Below are 20,780 nucleotides of genomic sequence, written 5' to 3' on the forward strand. Positions count from 1 at the left end.
TCAATAGCTCATTCGAGAGAAGACCTCCTCTCGAGTTATGACATCGGCCAGTATTGAAATCTGACATGTATGATGGACATTTTCGTGATCTAAAAGTCGTAGTCCTATTAACTTCCAGTGTAGTGAGATTGACTTTATCACAGTGCTACATCATACCGGACGGATTTCTGCCAGCTTGAACGCCAATAACTCAGTTACATACACAAAACATGAAATCACCCAGTGAATCGATAGAACATAGTGTTGATAATGGGATATGGAGAAGGGTGAGCCGGTCAAGGATCGATTCAGACAAGGTGGTAAATTGTATGACAAGCGGCAGTTTTATTCAGAGTAAAGATATCTGGTACAAGCGTATACGGACTCGTTCATTCAGCTCATAAGGAACCTGCAGAAAGAGCCCAGATAACAGAGTGCATAGACATTTTATACAGCACAGAAAGTAGGTTGAGTCTGGAAGTTCTGGTCCTCTGGTTGGTTCTGGACAAGTTGTTGTCTTCTCAGATTGGTCCTGATGAGCTGGGCGTCATCCTTCTGAGTCTTGCAGCAAAAGTTCTTTGTTACCAAATGTTCAGCTAAGCAGGAGATTTTGTGTGTGCGTAGATGTTCCTGTTTTAATCAGTGTTTATGAAAGGTTTACGTCAGCCCTCTGTCCTTGGGTGTGTGTGTGTCTCAGTATCTCGTGAAATGCAGACCCAAGCACCCTTTTCTTATCAGTGTTTATGAAAGGTCTGTGCCAGCCATCTGTCTCTGGGTGTGTGTGGGTCTCAGTATCTGCTTATGAGTTTGTGAGAAACCCTGTTTTGAAAGAAGTTAGTTATAACAACGTAATAGCAATATGCTTGTGTTATTTTAAATGGTATTTATTACAATAGAGATGCACAAAAACAATATAACATTCAAAATGGGTGAACCTTTCCTTTAATTGTGTAGATAATCCTCTAAGAAAACCAATGGTCCAAACCTCATGTCTCTATCATAATCTGTATTTACCCTTGTAGAATGGCCAAACTGAGGGTGATTAAATCAATGCAGGCCAGAGAAAAAAAATCTGGGAAATAGCTTTGCGTCTGCTAGGCTGGATTCTGTGCGAGAGTTAAGGCTAACTGACAGGCTCACCATTGAACTGGTCATCTTTCTTCTCGAATCCAGAAGACATAAAACATATACACATATACACTACAGTTCAAAAGTTTGGGGTCACTTGTTTTCCATGAAAACATACATGAAATGAGTTGCAAAATCAATAGGAAATATAGTCAAGACGTTGACATGGTTAGAAATAAGGATTTTTGTGTCCTTCAAACCTTGCTTTCTTCAAAGAATCCTCCATTTGCAGCAATTACAGCTTTGCAGACCTTTGGCATTCTAGTTGTCAATTTGTTGAGGTAATCTGAAGAGATTTCACCCCATGCTTCCTGAAGCACCTCCCACAAATTGGATTGGTTTGATGGGCACTTCTTACGTACCATACGGTCAAGCTGCTCCCACAACAGCTCAGTAGGGTTGAGATCCGGTGACTGTGCTGGCCACTCCATTATAGACAGAATACCAGCTGACTGCTTCTTCCCTAACTAGTTCTGGCATAGTTTGGAGCTTTGGGTCATTGTCCTGTTGTAGGAGGAAATTGGCTCCAATTAAGCGCCGTCCACAGAGTGTAGCATAGCGTTGCAAAATGGAGTGATAGCCTTCCTTCTTCAAGATCCCTTTTACCATGTACAAATCTCCCACTTTACCACCACCAAGGCACCCCCAAACCATCACATAGCGTCCACCATGCTTGACAGATGGCGTCAAGCACACCTCCAGCATCTTTTCATTTTTTCTGCATCTCACGAACGTTCTTCTTTGTGATCCGAACACCTCAAACTTAGATTCGTCTGTCCATAACACTTTTTCCCAATCTTCCTCTGTCCAGTGTCTGTGTTCTTTATGCCATCTGTATCTTTTATTTTTATTGGCCAGTCTGAGATATGGCTTTTTCTTTGCAACTCTGCCTAGAAGGACAGCATCCCGGAGTCGCCTGTTCATTATTGACGTGGAGACTGGTGGTTTGCAGGTACTATTTAATGAAGCTGCTCGTTGAGTACTTGTGAGGCGTCTGTTTCTCCAACTAGACACTCTAATGTACTTGTCCTCTTGCTCAGTTCTGCACCAGGGCCTCCCACTTCTCTTTCTATTCTGGTTAGAGAAAGTTTTCAGCTGTGCTAACATAATTGCAAAAGGGTTTTCTAATGATCAATTAGCCTTTTAAAATGATAAACTTGGACTAGCTAACACAATGTGCCATTGGAACACAGGAGTGATGGTTGCTGATAATGAGCCTCTGTACGCCTATGTAGATGTCCCATTAAAAAATCTGCCGTTTCCAGCTACAATAGTAGTTTCCAACATTAACAATGTTTACACTGTATTTCTGATCAATTTGATGTTATTTTAATGGACCAAAAAAGGGCATTTCTAAGTGACCTCTAATTTTGAACGGTTGTGTAGAAGTAAGATTTTGAGACATAGCATGTATTATTTTCATATTTTAGTGCTTTTCTTTATGCAACATTCCTGTTATTTTTAGAAGTTGTCTCACAAAAACAAGTGTTATCTCGGTGAAATGTAAATTAGCCACTGAGCGTCTTTTTTATTTTCAAAGCCTTTTACGTTTAATTCAGCTCGTGTCATGCTAATTTAGCTTTTTGCGACCCACGGAAACTTTGCAGACAACCACCACAACATGTAAAATGCTAAAGTTGTTGTGAGAAAGCTGCACTGCTCTGTCAACAGAGCTCGGTGCTTATTATCGGATCTATTAGGTTAAGAAATCCGACTTTTTGGATATAATGTTAATCCTATGTTAGAGAAAGACTCTACTGAATAATTCAGGACATGAAGAATATTATTTGTCTTGGTTAAATGTATTTCATAAAAATAAAAAACATGAGATGGCCCACACTCAGAATAATAGTTTGTGGGAGGTGCTTACTAACTATCAAAATAAAAAAGTTGCACACTCCATGTATAATCTCCCAGCAATTTAATGGGTATTTACCAACGTTTCGGCATCACTGTGCCTTCCTCAGGGTGATGTCATGAATACTTGAACCAGGTTATGTAGACACACAGTGCAATTAGTGTAACCAATGACAGTAGTGAGGGGTGTGTCATAATGATTAAGGGAATTAAAATGAATTAGTGAAACTGTAAAAAAAAATAGTATATGGCATATTAAATATATTACGCTATTGTTATCATATAGAAACATAATGGAATATTGTACATCATATTATCGTCAACATACATTATTGTTTCATTCAATTTCACATAATTTCGTTTTTGTTACATGTAATTTTGGTTCAACCTTAATATATAATGAGCATCATCAACAGGGGGAACATGTCAGGTGTACGCTAATAAGCTGTAAAAAATAAATGTTACATTTATAAGACTTGTTCATATAAGACAATGTGTTCATAAGAAGGGGCTGAGATCAAAGTCAATATTCAGACCACTAGGGGTCAATGTCTTTAGAGAGGATATCCAGTAAGCCTCCCTTTGTAGTAGTAGGATCTTGATGTTACCTCCTCTCCCCCAAACGTAATGCATGCATATAGGTCTACTGAAGCTCTGATTAGCTATGGCGCACCAGTCTGATATGTTTTTATTAGGTTTTATTTACTGCAGTGTCTATAAATTGTCCAAACGCACAACCGCTTTCCCACTCTATATTGCTATAGAATCTTCAGCAATGCTTTACTTTCGTCAGCCCCAAACATTTTATGAAAGTATGAAAATGTGAAAATGACCATATCCAAGTGCTTGCTTGTCAGACAATGTAAAAAAAAAAGAAGAGTCAAATTTTCCCTGGGGGTGTACAGTGCATTCAGAAGGTATTCAGACCCCTTGACTTCTTCCACATTTTGTTATGTTACAGCCGTATTCTAAAATTGACTCAATCGTTTTCCCCCTCATCAATCTACACACAATACCCCATACTGACAAAGCAAAAACAGGTATTTAGACATTATTGCAAATGTTTCAAAATGAAAAAATGAAATATAACATTTACAAAAGTATTCAGACGCTTTACTCAGTACTTTGTTGAAGCACCTTTGGCAGCGATTAAAGCCTTGAGTCTTCTTGGGTATGACGCTACAAGCTTGGCACACCTGTATTTGGGGAGTTTCTCCTATTCTTCTCTGCAGATCCTCTCAAGCTCTGTCAGGTTGGATGGGGAGTGTAGCTGCACAGCTATTTTCAGGTCTCTCCAGAGATGTTTGATCGGGTTCAAGTCTGGGCTCTGGCTGGGCCACTCAAGGACATTCAGAGACTTGTCACTAAGTGCGTTGTCTTCGCTGTGTGCTTAGGATCATTGTCCTGTTGGAAGGTGAACCTTCACCCCAGTCAGAGGTCCTGAGCGCTCTGGAGCAGGTTTTCATTAAGGATCTCTCTGTACTTTGCTCCGTTCATCTTTCCCTCAATCCTGACTAGTCTCCCAGTCCCTGCAGCTGAAAAACATCCCCACAGCATGATGCTGCCACCACCATGCTTCGCCGTTAGGATGGTGCCAGGTTTCCTCCAGACATGACGCTTGGCATTCAGGCCAAAGAGTTCAATCTTGGTTTCATCAGACCAGAGAATCTTGATTCTCATGGTCTGAGAGTCCTTTAGGTACCTTTTGGCAAACTCCAAGCTGTCCGGTGCCTTTTACTGAGGAGTGACTTCCGTCTGGCAACTCTACAATCATTGCCTCATTGGTGAAGTGCTGCAGAGATGGTTGTCCTTCTGGAAGGTTCTCCCATCTCCACAGAGGAACTCTGGAGCTCTGTCAGAGTGACCATTGGGTTCTTGGTCACCTCCCTGACCAAGGCCCTTCTCCCCCAGATTGCTTAGTTTGGCCAGCTCTAGGAATAATGTTGGTTGTTCCAAACTTCCATTTAAGACTGATGGAGGCCACTGTGTTCTTGGGGTCCTTCAATGCTGCAGACATGGTGCCCTTCCCCAGATCTGTGCCTTGACACAATCCTTTTGAATAAGGCTGAAACTGAAAATAAGGCTGAAACAAAATGTGGAAAAAGGGAAGGGGTCTGAATACAGATTTTAATATAATTTCAGCTTTCTAAAACGCTGTCAGTTCCACTTTAACCGCTAGGCTACCTGCTGCCACATAGCTGGAGTATGATGTATGTTTTTCTCTGCTCTCTTTTGACATCATTCTCTTTCTTGTCCTTTTTTACCACTCTTTGTTGCCGTCCTGCTCTGCTTTATGATCTGTCTTTTCTCATCCCTATCTCTACCTCTCTCTCGCCTCCTACCGCCTCCCTTTGTCTTTACCTCCTCCCTTTGCCTCTTCCTCCTTTCTACCTCTCTCTGCCTCTCTCCCCCTTTCCACCCTCTCCCTCCTTTCTTCCTCCTCCCTCTTTCACTCTACCTTCTCCCCATCCCTCCCACCCCCATCTTTCCTTAACAGGTGGAGCCCTATGTGATGTTCAAGAAGTCCGACAAGCCGCTGTACGGAAACGACCGCTTCGAGGGCTATTGCATCGACCTGCTCCGCGAGCTCTCGGGGATCCTGGGCTTTCACTATGAGGTGAGTGTTTTTCCATGTGGCTCAGTTGGTAGAGCATGGGGCTTGCAATGCCAGGGTTGTGGGTTTGATCTCCATGGGGGAACAGTATGAAAATGAATGCACATACTACTACTACCAGTGGCATATATTATGTTTCTTGTTGTTACCTTTATAATTAATATCACTGTTATTATTATTATTAGGTGCGTCTGGTGGAGGACGGCAAGTATGGGGCGCTGGAGGAGAGCACGGGCCAGTGGAATGGCATGGTCAGGGAACTCATGGACCACGTGAGTAGTGGAGTGGAGGAGTGTACTGTCATGGTTCCCGTGGTGGTTATTGGTGTGTTGCCGTGGTGATGAGGATACGGTTTGGCAGATAATGTATACAATGGAGAATGGGCTTTGAATAGGTGCAGAGGTTTTGACTTTATAGGGTCTGTTTGGGTCTACACCAATTACACGAAGGATGCTTTTTAGTCCTTTGACTTCCCAGTTCTCACCAAGTCTTGCACATTTCTCATATTGCATATTTATTTAGCAAGGTAAGTCATTGAGAACAAGTTTTAAATTCAAGCAATAAGGCCAGAGGGGGTGAGGTATATGGCCAATATACCACGGCTAAGGGCTGTTCTTAGGCAAGACGCGAAATGAAGTGCCTGGATACACCCCTTAGCTGTGGCACAGTATAGAAGCCATATACCACAAACTCCCTTATTGCTATTACAAACTGGTTACCAACATAAACAGAACAGTAAACAAGTATTTTTGCGACATACTCGTGGTATATTGTCTGATGTACCATGGCTTTCAGCCAATCAGCATCCAGGACCTAAACTAATTTACAATAACAACCTAGTTTAAATGACTTCACTGATTTTCCCTTGTCCTTCCAGGATCCACACATTCTCAGTGACTGGTCAAAGTGTTGACAGAGAGGAGATCCTATATCTGATAGTTTCTTGCAAGCCCCAGTTTCTGATGTGATACCACAGCCCCTGATTGGTCGACTATCTCCACCCCACAATCTATGTCCAAATTGTATTGGTTCTAATTTGATACCATATCCCCTAATTGGTGGACTCCTCCAACCTCCCAATGTATGTCCTAATTTGATTGGTTTTGATGTGATACCACAGCTTCTGATTGGTGGACTCCAATTCCTTCCCCGATCTCTGTCCACAGAAAGCAGACCTAGTGGTGGCTCCTTTGGCCATTACCTACGTGAGGGAGAAGGTCATCGACTTCTCCAAGCCCTTCATGACCCTGGGTATAAGTATCCTCTACCGCAAGCCCAACGGAACGAACCCGGGCGTCTTCTCCTTCCTCAACCCCCTCTCACCCGATATCTGGATGTATATTCTGCTGGCTTACTTGGGTGTCAGTTGTGTGCTGTTTGTCATAGCCAGGTAACATGCATCCCTCACCGCTCGCTTTCACAAACCCGACAGTGGCTTTTCTCTCCGTCTTACGATACGAGCACAAGCCCAGAGTGTGAAGTTATTCTACCTGTGAAACAAACTCTATTCCCCACAGGAAAGCTTTGACAGTGTGTGAATTAAGTCCGACTGACTGAGGCAGTACATATGCCCTTAAGCTCTGTAAAGCTATCTTATGTAAAGTGCTGTGGACATGCCCTGGCTTAACCTCAGACCGAGGGAAATATGAAACAATCGAGTGAGGTAGAGCTAAAGCACTGTATAAGTAACATGGCCTTGCCCGGCCTTTGGTTATATATTGGTTTGTTCAGTGTTATGGAGCTGAGTACAGTGTGTTTATACAGCTATTATAAGTAGAGTAAGACTTATTTTTCTGGTTGCAAAAAATACATCTTTTGATGGTTGTAATCTGACGTTTCTGCATCCATAAAACCAGTTTACAACAACAATATGATGCCATTATAACATCCCATGCCCAATGTCGCCCGCTTTTTGGTAGAATTCCCCTGGAGCCTTTGCTAATGTAGAAAAGGGTTCATTAACCCCAGAACTCTGGGGTGGCAGCTGTTGATTGTTCTTCGGTTTGACCCCAAGAGTTTTGTGGTTAATATACGTTTTCCAACTGTTACTGGCCTTTTGATCACCTGAAAGGAAGGCAACAACTGTCACCTAAGTTGGTTCAGAATATGCACTTATTTTATTGTCATCTTTATCAAAGGTATGTTGGGTAAGTTTCTCTATATTTTCAATGTGGCCTTTACACGGTTTTAAGTTTACACAGTAGACACAGTCAAATGAACTCAGATATAGCTGCAACATTGTCTGCGTACAAGCATGTTTGTGTGTGTATGAAAGTGTGCTTATTATAACAGATTCACTTATTATAACAAACGTCCTTAACCACACTCTAGTGATGAATAACCTTGCTTGAAACATGAGGACTTGGTCTTGGAGGCTTTAGCTCAGCAGGCTTAAACAGTGCTATGGCAATTAAGGAAACCTGGGTTTGAACCCAGGAAATCACACCAATATTGCCCATACTATAGTCTTCTTTATCAGAAAAGTATTCCTCTCTCTCCTCCATATGGGTGTTGATGTGCGATAGCTCTAAGTCTGATGTACTGATTTCTGCCCAGGCGTCAACTTGCTCTCTCATAATTGTAGTATTGACCTGCAAACAGATTGATTGGTTAAGTCCCTATATGTGAAGGATGGTGTTTTCTTTAATCCCCTAGAAATAGAATCGGTAGTGTAGCCATAGATGGAGGTATGTCAGTAGTAAAACAGTAAAACCTCCGATCTCTACGGATTTAAAAGCTCATTCCACCCACATCTGAAGGGCTAAAAGGAAGTAACTTATTTTCCTATAATCGTCAGAATTAAAAAATGTCATATTCCTAAACTGTTTCCTCCGACATTTTGTTATTTCTTCACTCTTTCTTGATTCACTCAGAGGGTGTTCTCAATCATAGAACACGTACGTATACAGTCGCAAAATATATCACAGAAAACTTGGACGATGCATGTGACATTCGCAATAAGGCCCCTGTCATTACATGTAAACATGTAATTGCTCCTTACGCCAGCTTACACACTAGATAAGTACATGTCACAGTGTTACCTCAGGCTCTCTCGTCTCGCACACACACACACACACACTGTCTCCTTGTAACCGCTGGCAAACGTGCGCCTGCCGCACAATGTCCACCACAAACACACACTATCTCTCTCTCTCTCTCTCTCTTACACACCTCTCCTCAGATGCCCTGAGGCAATAAAGAAACCGATCTATAAAGCTGGCTCGAGTAATTTCATCCAGCAGACAGATGATAGGAGGGTGCCTGTTGGGTTATTGTGACCCTGGATAGGAGAGGAGGATGATGAGAGAAGAGGAGAGGAGGAGAAGAGGCAGAGGAATCCTTTTGTTATTCTGTGTGGAACTCGGCATGTCCCCTGTCTGTGCTCTGTGTGTGTGTGTGTGTGTGTGTGTGTGTGTGTGTGTGTGTGTGTGTGTGTGTGTGTGTGTGTGTGTGTGTGTGTGTGTGTGTGTGTGTGTGTGTGTGTGTGTGTGTGTGTGTGTGTGTGTGTTCGTGTCAAATCAAACTTTATTTGTCACATGTGCCGAATACAGCATGTGTAGACATTACCTTGAAATGCTTACTTATAAGACCTTAGCCAACAGTGCAGTTCAAGAAGAGTTAAGAAAAATATTTACCAAATAAACTAAAGTAAAAAATAAACAATAATACAACGTAACACAATAACATAACATCAACGAGGCTATATACAGGGGGGTACCGGTACCGAGTCAGTGTGCGGGGATACAGGTTATTTGAGGTAAGTTGGACATGTATGTAGGGGTGAAGTGACTATGCATAGATAATAAACAGCGAGTAGCAGCAGTGTACAAAACAAATGGAGGGGGGGGGGGGGGGGCAATGTAAATAGTCCGGTAGCCATTTGATTGATTGTTCAGCAGTCTTATGGCTTGGGGATAGAAGCTGTTAAGGAGCCTTTTGGTCCTAGACTTGGCGCTCCGGTACCGCTTGCCATGCGGTAGCAGAGAAAACAATCTATGACTTGGGTGACTGGAGTCATTGACAATTTTATGGGCTTTCCTCAGACACCGCCTATTATATAGGTCCTGGATGGCAGGAAGCTTGGTCCCAGTGATGTACTGGGCCGTACGCACTACCCTCTGTAGCGCCGTATGGTCAGATGCTGAGCAATTGCCATACCAGGCGGTGATGCAACCGGTCAGGATGCTCTCGATGGTGCAGCTGTAGAACTTTTTGAGGATCTGGGGACCCATGCCAAATCTTTTCAGTCTCCTGAGGGGGAAAAGGTTTTGTCATGCCCTCTTCACGACTGTCATGGTGTGTTTGGACCATGATAGTTCGTTGGTGATGTGGACACCAAGGAAATTGAAACTCTTATTGGGGGCCTGTTCGGCTCGGCTTTTTCTGTAGTCCACGATCAGCTCCTTTGTCTTGCTCACATTGAGAGAGAGGTTGTTGTCCTGGTACCACACTGCAAGTTCTCTGACCTCCTCCCTATAGGCTGTCTCATCATTGTCGGTGTTCAGGCATAACACTGTTGTGTCGTCAGCAAACTTAATGATGGTGTTGGAGTCATGTTTGGCCACGCAGTCTTGGGTGAACAGGGAGTACAGGAGGGGACTAAGTACACACCCCTGAGGGGCACAAGTGTTGAGGATTAGCGTTTCAGACGTGTTGTTACCTACCCTTACCACCTGGGGGCAGCCCGTCAGGAAGTCCAGAATCCAGCTGCAGAGGGAGGTGTTTAGTCCCAGGGTCCTTAGCTTAGTGATGAGCTTCTTGGGCACTATGGTGTTGAATGCTGAGCTGTAGTCAATGAACAGCATTTTCACATGGGTGTTAATTTTGTCCAGGTGGGAAAGGGCAGTGTGTAGTGTGATTGAGATGACGTCATCTGTTGGGGCGGTATGCAAATTGGAGTGTGTCTAGGGTTTCCAGGATGCTGCTGTTGATGTGAGCCATGACCAGACCTTCAAAGCACTTCACGGCTACAGATGTGAGTGCTATAGGGCGGTAGGCATTTAGGCATTTTACCGTCGCTTCCTTGGGCTCAGGGACTATGGTGGCCTGCTTGAAACATGTAGGTATTACAGACTCGGTCAGGGAGAGGTTGAAAATGTCAGTGAAGACCCTTGCCAGTTGGTCCGCGCATGCTTTGAGTAGACGTCCTGGGAGTCCGTCTGGTCCCGCGGCTTTGTGAATGTTGACCTGTTTAAAGGTCTTGCTCACATTGGCTACCGAGAGCATTATCACACAGTCATCCAGAACAGCTGGTGCTCCCATACATTCTTCAGTGTTGCTTGCCTCGAAGCGAGTATAAAAGGCATTTAGCTTGTCTGGCAGGCTCGTGTCACTGGGCAGCTCGCGTCACTGGGTTTCCCTTTGTAGTCTGTAATAGTTTTCAAGCCCTGTCACATCCGACGAGCATCAGAGCCGGTGTAGTATGATTCAATCTTAATCCTGTATTGACTCTTTGCCTGTTTGATGGTTTGTCTGAGGGCATAGCGTGATTTCTTATTAGCGTCCGGATTAGTCTCCCGCTCCTTGAAAGCGGCAGCTCTTGCCTTTAGCTCGATGCAGATGTTGCCTGTAATCCATGGTTTCTGGTTGGAATATGTACGTACAATCACTGTGGGGACGACGTTTTTTTTAAAGACACATCCCTCGTATTACTAGACGTAGCTTCTTCTCTGTTCTGCCAGTGCATAGAATATCCCGCAAGCTCTATATTACCCATGTCATAAAATAGTACAGTTTTTAATGTTCTGTTGGTTGGATAATTGTAATCGTAGGTCAATATTTTCCAATGATTACATGTTAGCAAGTAGAACGGATGGCAGTGGGAGTTTACTCGCTCGCCTACGGATTCTCAGAAGGCAGCCCGATCTGCGTCCTCTTTTCCTCCATCTTTTCTTCACGCCAATGACCGGGATTTGGGCCTGTTCCTTGGAAAGCAGTATATCCTTCTCGTCGGACTCGTTAACTTCTACTTAGTACTCATCCCGGATCCGGGAGCACCCTCATCAGTAAAAAAGCTGACTAGCATAGCCTAGCATAGCGCCACAAGTAAATACTAGCATCTAAATATCATGAAATCACAAGTCCAAGACACCAGATGAAAGATACACATCTTGTGAATCCAGCCATCATTTCTGATTTTTAAAATGTTTTACAGGGAAGACACAATATGTATTTCTATTAGCTAACCACGATAGCAAAAGACTCAACTTTTTTTTCCCACCATTTTTTTACTGCATAGGTAGCTATCACAAATTCGACCAAATAAAGATATAAATAGTCACTAACCAAGAAACAACTTCATCAGATGACAGTCTGATAACATATTTATTGTATAGCATATGTTTTGTTCGAAAAATGTGCATATTTCAGGTATAAATCATAGTTTTACATTGCAGCCACCATCACAAAATCTCACCAAAGCAGCTAGAATAACTACAGAGACCAACGTGAATTACCTAAATACTCATCATAAAACATTTATGAAAAATACACAGCGTACAGCAAATGAAAGACAAACATCTTGTGAATCCAGCCAATATTCGAGATTTTTTAAGTGTTTTACAGCGAAAACACAATATAGCATTATATTAGCTTACTACAATAGCCAACCACACAGCAGCATTGATTCATGCACGTTAGCGATAGCGAATAAACCAGCAAAAGATATTACATTTTTCACTAACCTTCTCAAAACTTCATCAGATGACAGTCCTATAACATCATATTACACAATACATATATGGTTTGTTCGAAAATGTGCATATTTAGCGGCACAAATCGTGGTTATACAATGAGAATAGTAGCCAAGCTGCAAACAAAATGTCGGGAGAAATCTTGGGAGAGGCACCTAATCTAATCAATAACTAATCATAAACTTGACTAAAAAATACAGGTTGGACAGCAAATGAAAGATACATTAGTTCTTAATGCAACCGCTGTGTTAGATTTTTTAAATTAACGTTACTACGACATACAGCGTGCGTTAAAGCGAGACCGCACCGAAATTAATGGCGGAATAATAGTTTAACATTTTTCAACAGAACAACGAATTAACATCATAAATAGTTCTTACTATTTGATGAGCTTCCATCAGAATCTTGTGCAAGTTGTCCTTTGTCCAGAATAATCGTTGCTCGGTTGTAGATTGTCGTCTTCAACTTTGGAATTAGCAGCAAACATTAGCCATGTGGCGAAGACGTGTCCAACTCACTATAACGCAGCACAAATAAAATACCGAAAATCGCAATATACTGATATAAACTGATATAACTCGGTTTAAAATAACTACATTATGATGTTTTTAACACCTATATCGAATAAAATCAGAGCCGGATATATCTAACGCCTATAACGAGAGCTTTTCAGAATGCAATCCTGAGGTCTGTCTTGCGCCATGACGAACGTTGAAAAGACTGCACACCCGGTTCCAAGAGCTTTTGTACGGCCTCAGATCTACCTAGACACCCCATTCCAATTCTCACTGCTTACTGACATCTAGGGGAAGGCGTATGCAGTGCATGTCGACCCATAGATTACATGCAAATTAATAAACTGACCCTGGAACAGAGTGCCCGATTTCAGATTTCTCACTTCCTGACAGGAAGTTTGCTGCAAAATGAGTTCTGTTTTACTCACAGATATAATTCAAACGGTTTTAGAAACTAGAGAGTGTTTTCTATCCAATAGTAATAATAATATGCATATTGTACGAGCAAGAATTGAGTACGAGGCAGTTTAATTTGGGAACGAATTTTTACAAAGTGAAAACAGCGCCCCCCTATTGAGAAAAGGAAAAAGCTTCTTCCAGTTTGTGGTGAGTAGTCGCTGTTCTGATGTCCAGAAGTTTCGGTCATAAGAGACGGTAGCAGCAACATTATGTACAAAATAAGTTTAAAAAATAATTTACAAACAACGCAAAAAAACGAACAAAATAGCACAGTTGGTTAGGATCATGTAAAACGTCAGGAATCCTCTTTGGCGCCATCTTAACTTTGTGTGTGTGTGCGGTGACCTTACGCTCCCGTGTTGGACACTTCTCTCCTGTAGTAATCAGTGTGCAGAACAAGACCCAGTGAAATGCAGGTTCGGAACGCAGACCGAAAGGTCACACAGAGAAACCTCACGCACACAATCGGTTCCTTTCACACACACAGTTTCACACTGTCAACACAATGTCACATAACACACCGCACTACAGGGGACAAGGTGCGGCGCGCGGTCTCTGGCGTTTACAAGTAGACAGAGCTCATTGACATTCCGGACAATCAGGCGGCCCGATGGGGCCGAGGAAGTCCAGAGAAATGATTCCCGTGTGGAGTGTATAAGGAGCAGCTGTAAAGAAAAGGCTAAATTATACACATCCCAAATGGCATCCTATTCCCTCTCCAGTGCACTACTTTTGAACATAGCTCTGGTCAAAAGTTGTGCACTATTTAGGGAATAGGGTACAGTTTGGAATGCATCCACGTACCAAACTGGTTTTTAAATAAATAGTCCATAAATGGCCTGCAATTCATCATCTTTGTGGAAAAAACTTCTCTTTATACAGAGAACCATAAACACTTAGCAAAGTAATTCTGATTACAGTTCACAATGTATGCTAATCAGGGATGTAGTGGTAAACACAAAGGTTGGTAAATGTTCAACAACATTAATCCAAACAACACTAACTTGGTGTAATAGGTGCATAAATGTTTTTTATTTTTTACATGCATTTACCCTCCGTTACTTCCCTGATCCTATTCATGGAAGCAAACAGCATAGCCTAGTATATATCAATGTCAAACATCAGTTACTACTAGGAATTTATTCTGAAACAATGAGCAGGACATGTTCCAATGCTATGTTCCAATGTCTATACTACCATACCACTTAGAGTACATTCATTCTAGAGGTAGGATGGAGATTGGAACAAAGCCCTGATGGGTTTTTTTCAAATCCCCAGCCCCATGGGTGTCTATAGCTCTCTGTATGTTTGATGTTGTGTAGGTGACGATTGCCACTATCGCGTTTAAGGTAAGACCCATGTGCAGACAGTGTTGAAATAACAAACGTTTATTATTCAAACAAGGGCAGGCAAAAGGACAGGTCAAGGGCAGGCAGAGGTCAGTAATCCAGATAGGTGGGGCAAAGATACAGGACGGTAGGCAGGCTCAGGATCAGGGCAGGCAGGCAGGAATGGTCAAAACCGGGAAACAAGAAAACAGGAACTATAGCGAAGACAGGAGCAAGGGGAAAAACGCTGGTAGGCTTGACGAACAAAACAAACTGGCAACAGACAAACAGAGAACACCGGTATAAATACACAGGGGTTATTGGGGAAGATGGGCGACACCTGGAGGGGGGTGGAGACAATCACAAAGACAGGTGAAACAGATCAGGGTGTAACAGTCACCCTATTCGCAACTGCCATAATAATTAAATATAATAAATATGATCCGGGTGCTCTGCTCTTCCCTCCACTCCTCTAGCACAAACTCAATCAGGTTCTGATGCTTAATGCTAACCCAATTGCCAACTGCTAATGTGACTCCACTCTCACTTAAGATAATAAATTAGGAATATCCCTAGTCGCCCTTAGGGGGCAGAGAAGCAAGGGGGGAGAGAGGGAGGGAGGCAGTGCTGGGGAGGAAAAGGGGAGAGGGTGAGTCAGGCAATGGAGGGGGAAGAGGATTAGACATGCACAAGGAAGTCTATGGATGGAAAAAGGTATATTGGCTGAATTGGGGAGGGGTGATGGGGTCTCAAACCACCAGGGGGGAATCAGAAAGGATCCTCCAGTCGATAAATCTCAATGAGCTCCAAAGATGATCAGGGATGGGGACGTTATCTCCAGTGACAATGTTATTCCACTCCATCGATTGGGCCTCTCACAACAAACTGAAAGCATTTGAATACATCAATACGTTGGGGGAAAGGGTAAATGATTTGTGTTTGGTCTCGAGAGGAGCGAGGGACCCAAAGGGCATAGTAGAGGATCATAGGAGCTTCTATTGTTTTGGTCGCCTTACAATAATACGATTTTCACATCATGTTTTTGTCTGCTTAGGGAAGCTCGAACGTTGTCTGTTTTTTAATGTAAAGGTATTGTGTGTGTTCTATTGGACAGAGGAGAGATTGTCGATGGGGTGTGTATCAAAAGCAGTAGGACAGATTTGAACCCATGCCGACACCGACGGATGTGTAGGCACTAACCACTAGACCATCCTGGCCATGAATGTTCATTTGTTTGACTGATCTTAGTGTCTGTGTGCTCTCTCCACCACAGGTTTAGCCCGTACGAGTGGTACAACCCCCATCCGTGCAACCCAGACTCGGACGTGGTGGAAAACAATTTTACGTTGCTCAATAGTTTCTGGTTCGGCGTCGGGGCTCTCATGCAGCAAGGTAGTTGCCTCAGCCTGCTGGTGCTGTGGCTATCTCCGTGTCCCACTCTATGGGGTCCAAGGTTTTAGGCCAGGCTCCGGGCGACACAGGGGCCTCTGGGTGTGTGCTGCATGGTGGAAAAGTTATGAAGCATCTATATAGGGCTTAGAAAGGGTTTATGAAGGCACCATTTAACCTTAAAAGTTGTAGTTGGGTTAAAGTGGGAACAAGAATAATGTTGCTACCTCGTTTTCTGATCGAAATGAATGTACAGAGGAAGCTGGAGAGGAAAATATACTGAACAAAAATATAAACGCAACATGTAATGTGTTGGTCCCATGTTTCATGAGCAGAAATAAAATATCCCAGAAATTTTCCATACGCACAAAAGCTTATTTCTCGCAAATTTTGTGCTGAAATTTGTTTATATCCCTGTTGGTGAGCATTTCTCCTATCCCAAGAAAATCCTTCCACCTGACAGGTATGGCATATCAAGAAGCTTAAACAGCATGATCATTACACAGGTGCACCTTGTGCTAGTGACAAATAAAAGGCCACTTTAAAATGTGCAGTGTTGCTACACTGCAAAATGCCACAAAAATCTCAAGTTTTGTGGAAGCGTGCAATTGGCATGCTGACTGCAGGAATGTCCACCACAGCTGTTGCCAGAGAATGTAATGTTAATTTCTCTACCATAAACTGCCTCCAACATTGTTTTAGAGAATTTGTCAGTACATCCAACCGCCCTCACAACTGCAGACCACATGTAACCACACCAGCCCAGGACCTCAACATCCGGCTTCTTCACCTGCGGGAACGTCTGAGACCATCCACCCGGACATCTGATGAATCTGTGGGTGTGCAAAACTGAAGAATTTCTGCACAAACTTTCAGAAACCGTCTCAGGGAAGTTAATCTGTGTGCTTGTCATCCTCACCAGGGTCTTGACTGCAGTTCAGCGTTGTAACCGACTTCAGTGGGAAAATGCTCACCTTCAATGGCCACTGGCACGCTGGAGAAGTGTGCTCTTCACGGATTAATCCTGAGTTCAACTGTACCGGGCAGAGGACATGGCGTCTTGTGAGCAGGTGATGTGCTGATGTCAACGTTGTGAACAGACTGCCCCATGGTAGGGGTGGGGTTATGATATGGGCAGGCATAAGCTACGGACAATGAACACAATTGCATTTTATCGATGGCAATTTGAATGCACAGAGATATCGTGACGAGGTCCTGAGGCTCATTGTCGTGCCATTCATCGACCGCCATCACCTCATGTTTCAGCATAATAATGCACGGCCCCATGTCGCAAGGATCTGTACACAATTCCTGGAAGCTGAAAATGTCCCAGTTATTTCCGGGCCTGCAGACTCAGCAGACATTTCACCCATTGAGCACGTTTGGGTTGCCCTGGATCGCTGTGTATAACAGCGTGTTCAAGTTCCCGCCAATATCCAGCAACTTCGCACAGCCATTGAAGAGGAGGGGGACAACATTCCACAGGCCACAATCAACAGCCTGATCAACTCTATCGGAAGGAGATGTGTCACGCTGCATAAGTCAAATGGTGCTCACACCAGATACTGACTGGTTTTCTGATCCACGGCCTTACCTTTTTTTAAAGATATCTTAGACAAACATATTCATATTGGTATTCCCAGTAATGTAAAATGCATAGATTAGGGACTAATGAATTTATTTCAATTAACTGATTTCCTTATCTGAACTTTAACTCAGTCAAATCATTAACATTTTGGCATGTTGCGTTTATATAATTGCTCAGTGTATATTATTTCAAATTATTATTATTTTGCATATTTTGTGCTAAGTTTTTGTTACAGTGAAGGTGTCTCCTTTAGTGTTATTGCAACTGAATGAACATAAAAGTTATAGTCCTTATTGGAGTAGTAACTTGGAGTAGCTACTGCAACAGCTATTTACATTTAGATTGGGTCCTCTATTCTTGAAAGATAATTGCAGAGAAATTGAGTTACTATACAGTTGAAGACAGACGTTTACATACACTTAGGCTGGAGTCATTAAAACTTGTTTTTCAACCACTCCACAAATTTCTTGTTAATTAACAAACTATAGTTTTGGCAAGTCGGGTAGGACATCTACTTTGTTCATGCCACAAGTAATTTTTCCAACAATTGCTTACAGACAGATTATTTCACTTCTAATTCACTGTATCACAATTCCAGTGGGTCAGAAGTTTACATACACTAAGTTAACTGTGCCTTTAAACAGCTTGGAAAATTCCAGAAAATGATTTCATGGCTTTAGAAGCTTCTGATAGGCTAATTGACATAATTTGAGTCAATTGGAGGTGTACCTGTGGATGTATTTCAAGGCCTACCTTCAAACTCAGTGCATCTTTGCTTGACATCATGGGAAAATCTAAATAAATCAGCCAAGACCTCAGAAAAACAATTGGAGACCTCCACAAGTCTGGTTCATCTTTGGGAGCAATTTCCAAATACCTGAAGGTACCACGTTTATCTGTACAACAATAGTATGCAAGTATAAACACCATGGGACCACGCAGCCATCATACTGCTCAGGAAGGAGATGCGTTCTGTCTCCTAGAGATGAATGTACTTTGGTGCGAAAAGTGCAAATCAGTCCCAGAATAACAGCAAAGGCCCTTGTGAAGATGCTGCAGGAAAAAGGTACAAAAGTATCTATATCCACAGTAAAACGAGTCCTATATCGACATAACCTGAAAGGCCGCTCAGCATGGAAGAATACACTGTTCCAAACCCGCCATAAAAAAAGCCAGATTACGCTTTGCGACTGCACATGGGGACAAAGATCGCACTTTTTGGAGAAATGTTCTCTGGTCTGATGAAGAAAAAAAAATCTGTTTGGCCATAATGACCATTGTTATGTTTGGAGGAAAAAGGGGGAGGCTTGCAAGCCGAAGAACACCATCCCAACCGTGAAACACAGGGGTGGCAGCATCATGTTGTGGGGGTGTTTTGCTGCAGGAGGGACTGGTGCACTTCACAAAATAGATGGCTTCATGAGGTAGGAAAATTATGTGGATATATTGAAGCAACATCTCAAGACATCAGTCAGGAAGTTAAAGCTTGGCCGCAAATGGGTCTTCCAAATGGACAATGACTCCAAGCACACTTCAAAAGTTGTGGAAAAACGTATTAAGGACAACAAAGTCAAGGTATTGGAGTTGCCGTCACAAAGCCCTGACCTCAATCCAATAGAACATTTGTGGGCAGAACTGAAAAACCGTGTGCGAGCAAGGAGGCCTACAAACCTGACTCAGTTACACCAGCTCTGTCAGGAGGAATGGGCAAAAATTCACCCAACGTATTGTGGGAAGCTTGTGGAAGGCTACCCGAAATGTTTGGCCCAATTTAAACAATTTAAATGCAATGCTACCAAATACTAATTGAGTGTATGTAAACTTCTGACCCACTGGGAATATGATGAAAGAAATAAAAGCTGAAATAAATCATTCTCTACTATTATTCTGACATTTGTGATCCTAACTGACCTAAAACAGGGATTTTTACTAGGATTAAATGTCAATAATTGTGAAAAACTGAGTTTAAATGTATTTGGCTAAGGTGTATGTAAACTTCCGACTTCAACTGTATATAGATTAAATGGGGTTGCATTGCAACCCTCCCCCCAGTATAAAACAATTATAAAGTTGGTAAGGGTCTCAGTGTAACAGATACCCTTTTCATATGACTGAGCAGAGTCTGTGCTGGCCTGGTTACGCCTCCACCATAGTTGCTGGAACCATGCTGAAAAGGACAAAGTGAAAGGAAAATATCAAAACATGTTTGGGTGAGCATGACAGTGTGAAAAGGAGAATGACGAACCAGTGAACTAGCCTTTAGGTATAACTTATCTCTTACCAACTAGCCATGCTGCACTTATTCAACAAGAACAGCTTCGTGTCAGGTGCCACTACCCAGAGTCCTCTCCCATTGCCCGCAACAAATCAGTGCCCATAGAGTAGTGGGACATGGGGTCAGGATGTGAGGGTACCTTGGGTACATGACAGTCAGACCCAACCAGGTTGTCAGTTTCCACTAAAGTTTTTATTGTGAAATGTAAATGTGTAACTTTAAAGAAGTGATTTGTGTTGACGGACGGTAAGTTAATTGAGTATACCTTTAGGACCAGTTTCCTGGACCCAGATAAATCCTATTTTAAGGACTCAAACGCTCTGTCAATGGATATTCCCCATTCAACATGCTTTTTAGTTCAGGAGTAGGCTTAATCTGGGTCCATGAAACCATCCCCCTACTGTCCAACTCCCAATACATAATGGGAGCGATTTAAGTACAACACATAGCAACCTTTCTTACTAATCGATGGACAGACCCAGTGGCCTGGATTCAAGTCCCACTCAGGCTACTCCGGATGATCCACAGAGCACAATATAACCCCTCACTAAGTCCTTTGTGGATGCTGCCTATGTAGACAACTTCTCCATACACCCTTGCTGTAACCTCTCGAATTCTATCTGTCTCCACTCCCTACACCCCTATCCTCCACTCCGTACCCAGGCTCAGAACTCATGCCTAAGGCCCTGTCCACCCGGATCGTGGGGGGCATCTGGTGGTTCTTCACCCTCATTATCATCTCCTCCTACACGGCCAACCTGGCTGCCTTCCTCACCGTGGAGCGCATGGAGTCACCCATCGACTCGGCCGATGACCTGGCCAAACAGACCAAGATCCTGTACGGAGTGGTGGAGGACGGATCTACCATGACCTTTTTCAAGGTAGCTAGCTTACCATTGGGCTCACTGCGATAAGTGGTCTTCTGCGGTGTTGTTGTTGTGGGTATCACTCAAATA

The 20,780-nt window shown here is 42.9% G+C and overlaps 1 protein-coding gene across 1 annotated transcript in view; it reads left to right on the plus strand.

Annotated features, from left to right (window-relative positions):
• LOC120019241 (glutamate receptor ionotropic, kainate 2-like) overlaps nt 1-20,780 on the plus strand; it is a 175,367-nt gene that overhangs the window by 116,190 nt on the left and 38,397 nt on the right. Inside the window, exons 10-14 of the mRNA XM_038962560.1 lie at nt 5,462-5,581; nt 5,764-5,850; nt 6,745-6,968; nt 15,846-15,964; nt 20,488-20,705. Coding sequence (XP_038818488.1) covers nt 5,462-5,581; nt 5,764-5,850; nt 6,745-6,968; nt 15,846-15,964; nt 20,488-20,705 — 768 coding nt within the window. The remainder of the gene's footprint in view (nt 1-5,461; nt 5,582-5,763; nt 5,851-6,744; nt 6,969-15,845; nt 15,965-20,487; nt 20,706-20,780) is intronic.

Source organism: Salvelinus namaycush, chromosome 24, assembly GCF_016432855.1.
Source record: "Salvelinus namaycush isolate Seneca chromosome 24, SaNama_1.0, whole genome shotgun sequence".
NCBI lineage: Eukaryota > Metazoa > Chordata > Actinopteri > Salmoniformes > Salmonidae > Salvelinus > Salvelinus namaycush.